This window comes from Rattus rattus, chromosome 15, assembly GCF_011064425.1.
Source record: "Rattus rattus isolate New Zealand chromosome 15, Rrattus_CSIRO_v1, whole genome shotgun sequence".
In the NCBI taxonomy this organism is placed as follows: Eukaryota; Metazoa; Chordata; class Mammalia; order Rodentia; family Muridae; genus Rattus; species Rattus rattus.
The window spans coordinates 36,472,898-36,484,950 of NC_046168.1; the positions used below are offsets into that span (position 1 = coordinate 36,472,898).

General features: G+C 44.0%; 1 protein-coding gene across 1 annotated transcript in view; it reads right to left on the bottom strand.

The window, feature by feature from the left end:
• The window catches only part of Hsd17b4 (hydroxysteroid 17-beta dehydrogenase 4), an 82,320-nt gene that overhangs the window by 36,111 nt on the left and 34,156 nt on the right, over window positions 1-12,053 (bottom strand). Inside the window, exons 10-13 of the mRNA XM_032885529.1 lie at window positions 10,297-10,425; window positions 8,506-8,606; window positions 5,669-5,905; window positions 3,523-3,574 (exon numbers count right to left, since the gene is read on the bottom strand). Of these exons, the coding sequence (XP_032741420.1) occupies window positions 3,523-3,574; window positions 5,669-5,905; window positions 8,506-8,606; window positions 10,297-10,425 (519 nt within the window). The remainder of the gene's footprint in view (window positions 1-3,522; window positions 3,575-5,668; window positions 5,906-8,505; window positions 8,607-10,296; window positions 10,426-12,053) is intronic.

Consider the following 12,053-nt stretch of genomic DNA (forward strand, 5'->3'; position numbering starts at 1 on the left):
AACTGCAAAGCTTTTGTAAAGCAAAAGACACTGTCATTAGAACAAAACAGCAACCAACAGATTGGGAAAAGATCTTTACCAATCCTACATCTGATAGAGGGCTAATATCCAAAATATACGAAGAACTCAAGAAGTTAGACTCCAGAGAGCCAAATTATCCTATTAAGAAATGGGGTACAGAGCTAAACAAAACATTCTCAGCTGAGGATTATCGAATGGCCAAAAAGCACCTAAAGAAATGTTCAACATCCTTAGTCATCAGGGAAATGCAAATCAAAACAATCCTGAGATTCCACCTCACACCAGTCAGAATGGCTAAGATAAAAAACCCAGGTGACAACAGATGCTGGCGAGGATGTGGAGAAAGAGGAACACTCCTCCATTGTTGGTGGGATTGCAAGCTGGTACAACCTCTCTGGAAATCAGTCTGGAGGTTCCTCAGAAAATTGGACATTTCACTACCTGAAGATGCCCCAACATATAACAAAGACACATGCTCCACTATGTTCATAGCAGCCCTATTTATAATAGCCAGAAGCTGGAAAGAACCCAGATGCCCTTCAACAGAGGAATGGATACAAAAAATGTAGTATATCTACACAATGGATACTACTCAGTTATCAAAAACAATGACTCCATGAAATTCATAGGCAAATGGAACAAACTAGAAAATATCATCCTGAATGAGGTTATACAATCACAGAAAAACACACTTGGTATACACTCTTTGATAAGTGGATATTAGCCAAAAAGCTCGAATTACTGAAGATGCAATCCACAGACCACAGGAAGCTCAAGAAGAAGGATGAAAACACAGAAGCTCCCACTCCTTCTTAAAAGGGAGTAAAAAAATATCCATAGGAGAGGATATGGAAGCAAAGTTTAGAGCAGCGACTCAAGGAATGGCCATTCAGAGCCTGACCCACATGTGGCCCATATATATACAGCCACCAAAACTAGATAGTTTGATGAAGCTAAAAAGTACATCCTGAAAGGGACTGGATATAGATCTCTCCTGAGAGACACATCCAGAGCATGTCCAATACAGAGGTCAATGCTAGCAGCAAACCACCGAACTGAGTATGGGGAATTAGCAGAAGTATTAAAAGAAGTGAAGGAGCTTACAACCCCATAAAAACAAAAATGCCAACCAACCAGAGCTTCCAGGGACTAAACCACTACAGAAAGACTATACATGGACTGACCCGGGGCTCCAACTGCATATGTAACAGAGGATGGCCTTGTTGGGGCACCAGTGGAAGGGGAAGCCCTTGGTCCTGCCAAGGTTGGACCCCCCAGTGCAGGGGAATATGGCGGGGGCAATAACGGGGATTTATAGGGGGAATACCAATATGGGGGATAGGGAGGGGAAGAGGAGGGAATGAGGGCTTATGGACAGGAAACTGGGAAGGGGAATAACGTTTGAAATGTAAGTAAAGAAATATATCTAATAAAAAATTAAAAGAAAAAAGAAAAAACGAAGGTAGGAGCTTAGCTACTTGCTGATCTCTACATTACATTATGTGACAAGATACCAAATCCTCCTTTGCCTTTAACCATCTTATATGAGAAGATACACACACACTTTATTTTAAGGAAGTTACTCAGGCTGACAGTGCTTCCCATAAGAACCATAAACTAGCAAAAACCCCAGTACCAGGCATGAGAAACCTCCTTTTGAATGGTTGGTCAGGGTAGTTTAAGAGGCTCCCAAAACAATATCGATTGCAGATGAAGTCCTTGGTTGCCCTCGGGGGCTAAAGGTGGACCCCATCACTAAAGGCAGCACACTTAGGACCCAGGATTCGGACGACTTTACATCAGTGTAACCTGAAATTCTGCACCTAGCTTCTGTGACTATGCAAACTAGGGAAGCAACTACACAGTTCTACCCAGACGCAACACCTATAAACCATGCAACAGGCAGCACGGCAAGACATGCCTCCAGGTGGAATGAGGGCGCTCACAGGCTGAGAGGCGACCAACAGCTGCCTAATTAGACTAAGGAGCACACGACATGAGGGAAACCATGCCGGGTACTGGAAAGCTAAGCAGCGGCCAGGAGCCAGTGAGGACATGGGCATTAGAGAATTACTGCTGCCATTCGCTAGAGCAGCATAATGTCTTCCTGTGTTCTAAGTCTGTTCCTTATAGCGACAGGCAAGCATAGCTTTTACCCTTCACCAAAGAAGCCTCTCTTCACAGTGAAGGGAGATCATTACAGAAAACCACCACTGGAACAATGAACAAATCAGTGAATGGTGGGGATCCCAGCCCCAGCAAATACATCTACATCAAAAGATCCCAGCTCCGGCACCTATGGCTCAGGGAACACGTGAAGGGGAAAAGGAAGATGAAAGACACAGAATTCAGGAAGTCGCCTGTGGAAGTCTCTCCTCCAGAGGATGAATGCGAAGGACAGCGCAACAGCACTGTCAACGGACATGTTAACCAGGAAACGGGAAATCTCAGAGTCCCACCACCAAGACAAAGAACTATAAGCAACTACTGACTGTGAAGGAGGAGAATTATCCTCTCCAGAGAATGAGTCCCCTATTGGTTGTCCAATAAGAGTGGTCAGCCCTGAAACCATATACAAACAAACAAACAAAAAACCTAACTCAGTGAGGTGTGCGTGTGCGTGTGTGTGTGTGTGTGTGTATTTGTGCGCGCGCGCGCGCGCGTGTGTATACAGAACAATAAGCAAAGAAAAAAGGCTACCAACTTCAGAGTGGGGTACAAAAGGCAGGTAGCTTATGCTGGACTGGAGTAATGAAAGGGGGAATTAAATTCATATTTTAAAAGAAACACATGAAGCTAGGGATAGAGTTCAGTCGGCAGGGTGCTGCACACCATGGAAAGCCTCCTGGCTCCATCCCCAGTACCTGATGTACCTGATGTAGTGGCTCAAGCCTTAATCCCACTTATTAGAAAGGAGGAGGAGGATCAGAAATTCAAGATCATCCTCACTAGGGAAAAAGTTCAAGGCCACCCTGGGCTACAAGAGATATTATTTCAAAAAGTATAAATGGGTGGATGGATGGATGGATGGATGGATGGATGGATGGATGGATGGATGGATAGATGGATGGATGGATGCAGAGAGAGAAAAAGGATAGGATAAACTTTGGTTAACAAATTATTCCTGAGAAAGAAAAAATATTAGGTAGGTTGGTTTTCTTCTCCTCAAAGTAAATAGGGTGACAAATTTATCTTTCAGCATTGTTTGCTTTATGCAAATCAAGAACAGTCACAGGAACCACATCCGATATATAATCACAATGGCACATATGTTAGTACAGATAAACTGATAGTATTAAACCAAAAGTTTCACTGTTGATAGAAGAACAGTAGATCTAACAGTTACTAGTTAACATCATCTACTGGACGGCTGCAGGTGGAAGCTTCTAGAACACTAGAACACTCATGTTGGGTTGTCTATATCAGTTTAACACAGTGAGCTGGTTTGAAAGGTTAACCAGAAAAGTAAAGCACAGAATTAGGCAATTCACACAAACTCACCTGATCGGGGAAGTGGCTTATACAACTCCAAGTACTGCTCCCCATGAAGAACCTATGTTATAACAGATGTAACTCATTAGCAAACTTTCTTGTACCAGTTTCTACGTGGGTACTGCTCGGCACAGATGACATTTTACTCTCCACACTTCCTGTGTGATCTATCAGTAGAGGTTTTGCTTACTCATGCAATACAGACATAATTAGCACACCGGCATAAAGACAACAGATCGTTTGGAGGAAAGAAGATCCAGGGATCCTTCAGTCAGGCTGGATCTCTCAGTCAGGCTCTGTTCCACGTGCTTATAGTAACGCCGAGAACGTACTGAGCAGTCAGTGTCTGCTCAGTACAAATAAGCCAAGGGGCCTGGGCTGCTAACTTCAAGACACACAAACCTCGTAGAGGTGACTCAACTAAAACAAAGATAAACTCTACAAACACAACCAAAGTGATGGGTATGCCTGTGACAAATCCATTAATGTCACAATCCATAAACATTAATGTCAGCATTCCCTTCATGCATGTCTCAAAGCACAGAAACCGTGCCCACTGTAAGGAAAAAGCGGCCTCAGTTCAGTGTGGCAGACCAGCACCCGCAGGCAAACCTGAGCTTAACCAGTCCAAGTCTACCACCCTACTACAGCAGGGCAGCTCTCAGTCTCCCTGCAGACCCGGAAGGAAGGAAAGAGGGGGACCAGGGCGATGGGAGCCAAATGAAGGAGAGCCTTCCATATGGTACCAGCTGCCTTGACGTCCTAAGCCAGGGAAACTGAGAAACAGGTCTCCAAATAAATCCTGTGGCGGTGTGACAGGAATGCCCATGTACTTCATGTGTCTGAATGTGGAGCCCACAGGAAATGGCACACACTGCTGGAGGAGTGGCTTTGTTGGAGGAAATGTTGTCACTGTGGGGACAGGCTGTGAGGTCTCATATGCTCAAGCTCTGCCCAGTATGGCGCAGTCTCTCCCTGCTGCCTTACAATCAAAATGTAGAACTCTCAGCTCCTCCAGCATTATGTCTGCCTGCATGCTGCCATGCTTCCTGCCACGACAGTGGACTAAACCTCTGAACCTGTAAGCCAGTTCATAAGAGTTTATAAAGCTACTTTATATAAGAGTCGCTTTATATAAGAGTCACAGCAACAGAATCCTGAGACTCCTGGTCACAGAATGTGAACATCTTATAGAGCACATAACATGGGAGAGAGATTAGGAAAATCCAGCCCAGGTTTCTGGCCCTTCTTCCAATGTTATCAAATAGTCTAGTGAGTCCCCGTCTACTGCAATAGGAAAGGCACTGGCAATGGGTAGATCAGTTCAACTAGACAGACTCTGCCCACAGCTCTGGTCAGTCATCTGTTTGTGGCTGCTATGAGAAGGAAGCCCCATGGAATTACAAGGATTCCGCTTATACTCTTTTCTGCCCCATAAGATTTCTTTTCCTTCTTTAATTTTTGAGTGTTTCATACAATGAGTTTTGATCATGTCCATTCCTCCTCGCCAACCCCTCCCAGATTCTCCTCTTGCTCCCTACCCAGCCAACCTCATGTCTTTTTATTTTAAGCCCAACAAGACCAGTTTATGCTGTCCGCATACTTGGATGTGTAGTCTTCAACTGAAGCCTGGTTAATTTACCAGGCTACACTCAAGAGAAAACTGCCTCTCCTTCTCCAGCAGCTAACAGTTGCCAATAGCTCCATGACTAGGGGTGGGACAGCTGATCTCCTGATGGGCCTGGGCCGTTTGTAGCCCTTTAAACTGAGGAATGATGTAAACAAAACATATTCACTCTCTGACTCGGTCTTCCTGTGTGCAGGAGCCCAAACCTACTTACTTACAATTACAGTAACAAGTAAATGGTAGAGAGAGGATTAACAACATTACTCCAAGATTGCAGGACTATAGGTGAGTATATTCTTCTTGGAATTTGAAACCAACACACCCCCCCCTTTGATTCATGAAAAGAAAAATCAAAACATATATTAAATCATTATTTCTAAGCCAACCATCATAGTCAATGTGTATTCATATTATGTAGAAATTATATGTATATATGTATATGTACTTGTGCATAGTAATGTAGGATAAGACATTTATCAACAACATTTAAATAAACAGAAAAAAAAACAATATTCTTGGTAGGTATACCTTTGCAAAGTTGATTGACAGCCCAGGAACCTCTGCTAAGCCTCCACTCATCATGGACTTCTGAGCGACAATGACTCCAAATGTAGGCAAACAGGAGAAGTCAGCACTCCCTTCATAAACAAACTTCAAGTCCTTTGGATTTTTGACTGAAGCTCCTACTCCGAGGGCATACATAATGCACTGCAGTTCCGTATATGAAGAAGAAAATGAAGGAAGTTTGTGGCCCACAACGCCAGCCTGTGAGAGAAGCAGGAAGGCTCTATCACTCCGCACAGCAGCATCCCCTTCAGGTCGCAATCATAAACTTGCAATAGTCTCAGGCCTAAAACCAGACTTCTAACAGCACAGCTTCCTGGGTCACAAAACACCGGGGAGGTGTAACAAAGTATTTCTTACTTGTCTACTAACTACACTTGGTTTGATCCCCTTTTATTGAAAATAAGATTTTTTTTCCCTCACAAAATACATTATGATTTGGTTTCCTGTCCCAGGTCCTCCCTACCTCCCTGCCATCTGGCTCCACACCCTTCTTGTCTCTCATTAGAAAACAAACAGGTTTCTAAGGAATAACAAAGTATGTATGTAATATATATTATATCATTTTTTATATATGCCATATATATATAATTTAATAAAAATAAAACAAACTGACAGGTCAGAATAGAACAGTACAAACAGACAAAAGGAATAGTCCCAAGAAACAGATACAGACACTGAGAGCCACTTGTTCACATACTCAAGAATCCCATACAAACACTAAACCGGAAACCATAATAAATATGCAGAGTACTGTAGGCTAAAGAGAGAGAAACATACATATAAATGCATACTTAGATATTATAGAATAAAGATACGTGTATGTATATTATTAAAACAAAGATAGACATAGATCAGCGTGTCCTGAGGTGACACTGCCAGTGAATAATACACTGACACGTGTCACAGAGCGAGAGCCCTCCTGTTACACTCAGACTGGTCACCACACCAGCGTTTTCTAAGACAGTTTATCAATGATTTCCCTCAAAAGAGCTGGTGGGCAAAAAGGAATAAAGGAAAAGAACCACTAAAATAAACACCTTTACCAAAAACTTGGAAAAATCATTACTGAAGGAAGGTTACTGGTGGCAAAGAAGACACTTGTCAAACTGAAGAAAAACAATAAAAAAGAAAGTTATACTTCAGTGTCCAGCTTCTGTGTGTTGAGTCTATCTACATCCTATCTATACAGTTTACAATAAATCACCCATTTGGTTTTTTTTTTAATTAATAGGTTAAGAATAATTTTGCTAAAAGGTTTTGGAATTGTTTAGATTGCTAAATGTTCTTGACTCAGGCAGCTTAGCATAGAGGCCATGCTTTCTGGTTGGCAGAAGGAAAGAGAACACGACCTATAGCACAGACTGCCCACCAGCCATCGGTGCCATCCCCCTACCAAAGTTTGTCAAAAAATTCAAATCTATTTCAAAAGCATTTAAAGTGAACCATGAAGAGATAGAGAAGGTGAACGGGCGAAATGGGGGCTGCACGTGGAGGCAGACTGACAGACAGCACACAGCAACACCAGACACCTCAGAGTGGCACGGACTGCCATAACTGACAGGGCAGCACACAGAAGCACTAGACACTTCATCAGGTCCTGTTCAGCAGCAGCAGACGAAACAGCTTTCTTCTCCCTCTCCCACCCAGTATCTCCCTGGGTTACTTTTCAAATAGCAAGGAGGGTGTGGGCTAGCCAACACATCAACCTAGTAACTACCTTGATTCATTGTAACCCAAAGAAAGACTCTCATAACTCACATGCAAAACTATACCCTTGAACAAGAATACCCTTGGCAGGGAATAGAGAGGCAAAGATTAAAACAGAGACAGAAGGAACACCCATTCAGAGCCTGCCCCACATGTGGCCCATACATATACAGCCACCCAATTAGACAAGATGGATGAAGCAAAGAAGTGCAGGCCGACAGGAGCCGGATGTAGATCGCTCCTGAGAGACACAGCCAGAATACAGCAAATACAGAGGCGAATGCCAGCAGCAAACCACTGAACTGAGAATAGGACCCCCGCTGAAGGAATCAGAGAAAGAACTGAAGAGCTTGAAGGGGCCTCGAGACCCCATATGTACAACAATGCCAAGCAACCAGAGCTTCCAGGACTAAGCCACTACCTAAAGACTATACATGGACTGACCCTGGACTCTGACCTCATAGGTAGCAATGAATATCCTAGTAAGAGCACCAGTGTAAGGGGATGCCCTTGGTTCTGGTAAGACTGAACCCCGAGTGAACGAATTGTTGGGGGAGGGCGCAATGGGGGAGGATGGGGAGGGGAACACCCATAAGGAAGGGGAGGGGAGGGATTAGGGGATGTTGGCCTGGAAACCGGAAAGGGAATAACACTCAAATGTAAATAAGAAATACTCAAGTTAAAAAAATTAATTAATTAAAAAAAAAAAAAAACTATACCCTTAAAAACGGAGAAAAGCTTTCAGCTTCTGTGCCTATTAGCAGCGCCAAAAGCGGAGCTGAGCTGAGCTGGTGCCTTCTGCTCCCGCACTCACACACTACGACAATCCTCCAACAAAGCAAAACACATGCTCCTGTCCAAAGAAACTTCAGAGGAAAGGCTGAAGAGATAACAGTCATGTGGACGGCTGCGGGCTGACTTGGAGCTACATGCCCACGTGAGCACCATGACTTCCGTGTATGTCAACTGAGCCTATGGCAGAGACAAGCACGACAGACTGAACACACCACTCATCTTCTCCATGAAGAACCAGAGTGACCGCCTGCAAAGGGAAGGCAGTGGGAAGCTGAGCGTCAGGCACGTCTACTTACAAATCCTGATGCGTCTGCAGATGCCACGTGACCGGTGTGATTTTGTGAGATTCCTTCTGAATCTATTTTATGTAAAACTTCGATTATACCACCTGTGGACTCTACAATTAAGAAGAGGAGAAAAGACAGAGCTTTACTATAAACCTGAGTTAGGAGAACTGCAATGAGCTAGAGAAAGGCTACCACACACTTCTGACCCAGCCCTCCCCCTCCCGTGGGCAGCCTCACAGCCCTGCTGACTAACCTACGAGGGTTATTTAAAGACAAACGAGAGACATGAAGTTGAGACTGAGGAAGGGGAAGAGAAGGTGGACCTGAGATAGTTAGAGGAAGGAGTGCAGTGACTATGCTCACAATACATCATATCCGTATACAACATTTTCAGAGAGTGAAGATACTGGATTTTAAAAGTCCACAGGAACTGGACTGTACTGGGTGGTACAGAGCTTTCCCAGCATGCTATGCTCCTGAGTCCTCAGCATCACAAAAACAAACACACATAAGAGAATCTCTGCATCAGAAGAAGTTAACATTCAATTAATAAGCTGCACATCTGAAACGAGCAGTAGAAGCAGCTACCACCTTGTGTTCGCATGGTAGGAGTTCAGCTAGAACTGCAGAAACGCAACACAGCCCAGAATTCTGGGAATATCTTGCTGAACATTTGGGGTCTGAATTTTTCTACAGAAGTCCTAAAATAATGAGGAGGTGACAAAAGAAGACGGAAGAGAGAACAGCAAAAACAACGTGCTGAATCTTTAACTACACCAGAGAAGGAGGCACTTTTAGGGCATGTGGGTAGGAACTGGAGAGACAGCTCCGAGGTGAAGAGTGCACACTGCTCTTACAAAGGGCCTGAGTTCAGTCCCCAGCACCCACCCTGGGGAGTTCACAACCTATAACTCCAGCACCATGAAACTTGATGTCCTCTTCTGAACTCCACACGCACTGGCACTCACATGTACATACCCACGCATAAACACACATAAACACACACACACACACACACACACACACACACACACACACAACTAAAAGTAAATGTAACAATAAAAGAGCATATGGCTAGGAAATGTAAGATTCTGCAACCAGCCAGGTTTCGGGGAGAAGGTGCATATACACACCCCACAGCCATCCATCCACCACACACCGACCAAACACACGGGATTGAGAAACAGTGAACAAACTGGCTGAGGGACAACACTGTCCTTGGTATGAAGAATGCTAGCTGTTGAGGTTTGGTAAACACGGGCCCTGGTTGCCCTCAGGGATGAGAGAATCCTCTCTCCTATAAAAAGTAATACTGTGTAACCCTGCTTCTTGATTTAAAACTATTGTTTGAGTAAAGATACTGACAGCCTAGAGCTGGGCAGAAGAGAGGTAGGTGGGGTTTCGCCTCCAGGACTTTAGGGTCTGAGGAGGACCACGAAGAGAAAGGAGAGAAGGCAGAGGGAGAAGACGCCATGGAGTAGATGAGTCTTGAAAATATGGCCATGAGAGCTGACCAACTGGAGTTCAGAGCTGCCCAGATCAAACACGACAGATTATAGTAAGCTTAGAGGGTAGATATCTGAAGACTTATTGTAAATATCAAAGTTGTGCGTGCTTTATCGGAGAACTGAATAATCACAGGTGGGGTGGAAACCCCTGACTAAGAATAATTACTACAACAGAAACTGTTCCCAACACCATGTGTAGGCGTCACCACAGTGTGAACAGAGGAAACCCCACGTGAGGAAGACAGCTTGTCATCTCTGCTCCCTGATCTCGATCAACGGCTTGGGACTCTACCTTGAATGGTCTTCGGCTTGCTGGCATTGCTGAAGTCACAGATCTTCTCCCAGTTGTCCCTCACTGCCTCGGGAGTCATGGGCTGATTCCGCTTCCTGACAATGGCTCCCAGGGTCCTCTCCCAGCGCACTAGTTATGGAAAGAAAACATGAGACTCAACACATACCTTAAAGACAGAACATGAGATGCTTAGAGCCTGTCTTCCAGATAAGGGGAAATCATAGGGAAAGGAATCCATTTTTCTCTAAAGTACCCAGTAGCAGAAATGTCAGTTTATAGAGAAAGATCCCAGGTGAAGGCAGAGAGAAATCAACAGGAGCACAGCACAAAAACACAAACGGACGAAGATGCTGTTGTGACCCCACTACTCCCTAGGTTAAGTAACCTGCACCAAGTTAAATACCACAGAATTAAATCAGATTTTAATATAAACTTAAACAAATATACGTGAAGCTGAAGAGAAAATTTCCTTAACTCTGCCAGGAACTAACAGCAGAGTCTCTTGCTGAATCTGAAGGCAATGTGGCCAAAAGTCTCACCAACCACAGACCAATCAGCAGGGTGCTCCCCCTCCTTGTTTATAGATGGAGACTGGAGCAGGGGTGCTCCCCTCCTTGTTTATAGATGGAGACTGGCAGGACAAAGCTCTGCTGCTGAGACCTCTGCAAGCAATGGCGAGGTGAGCAGGGATTACAAACCTCTGCAACAAACCCTGTACTACATGGCCACTATTCCCAGCTCGCCCTCCATCCCCACAGCCCCACCAGAACCACACAGGGTCACAGGAAGTACTGCTGCTCTTGAGTTCTCTTAGAGATTTACCCCTGTTTTCTTTTTTAAGCATTCTATAGGAATAACTAACTAGTAATAACATTTAAGCATGATGGCAGAACAGTAGTTTAAGACATCTTAAAGAAATGAAAAAGATTCCAGTTTCTAGATTTTTCCTACTGTAAAAGTGTTCATGTGTAGCTGTTACTGCAACACTTATCTTGATATTTTAAATGGGCATCATTAGACACTCAAACTGAGAAATATAAGTCGCTTTGTGTTTAACTAGACTGGAGTCATTGATGCATATATCGTATATATATTTACAATGTGTGTACCAATGTCCAATGTGATATCGGTCTTCTAAACAATTCAATTAATTCTATGATTAATTGTGATACCAGCAGAGAGCTAAAAACAAGCTGAGATCCTGAATTTTTCATTCTTTAATGTTGTAAAGCAACTAACACATTTGGTGTTCAGAAGGTTTAAAAGAGGAAACATCAAAGGAGTGAAGCCAAAGGAGGGAAACAATTCCCACAGCTCAGCTGCAGCCCTGTTCTGGCTCTGGCTCTGTCTCTGTCTCTCTGTCTCTCTGTCTCTCTGTCTCTCTGTCTCTCTGTCTGTCTATCTGTCTGTCTCTCTCTCTCTGTGTGTGTGTGTGTGTGTGTGTGTGTGTGTGTGTGTGTGTCTCCCTCTCCCTCTCTCCCTCTCTCCTGAATCTTACAGTCTAAAAAGAGAACTACATGAAAGAATTGGAGAAGCTGTTTGTCCATCTTGAACAAGCTCCTCCCATCTTTCAGGCAGTTCTCTCTCCCACTCACTGTTCTGAGGAAGAGGAAGAAGCACGTGGGAAGCCAGAGCCAATGGAGGATGTCAACGAAACAGAAAACACAGTATCTGAAGAGAGGAAGATAAACCAAGTGCAAACTATAGGGATGGCACAGGTCCTTAAAAGTCCAAGAAACCCGCAGAGTAATTCCCAT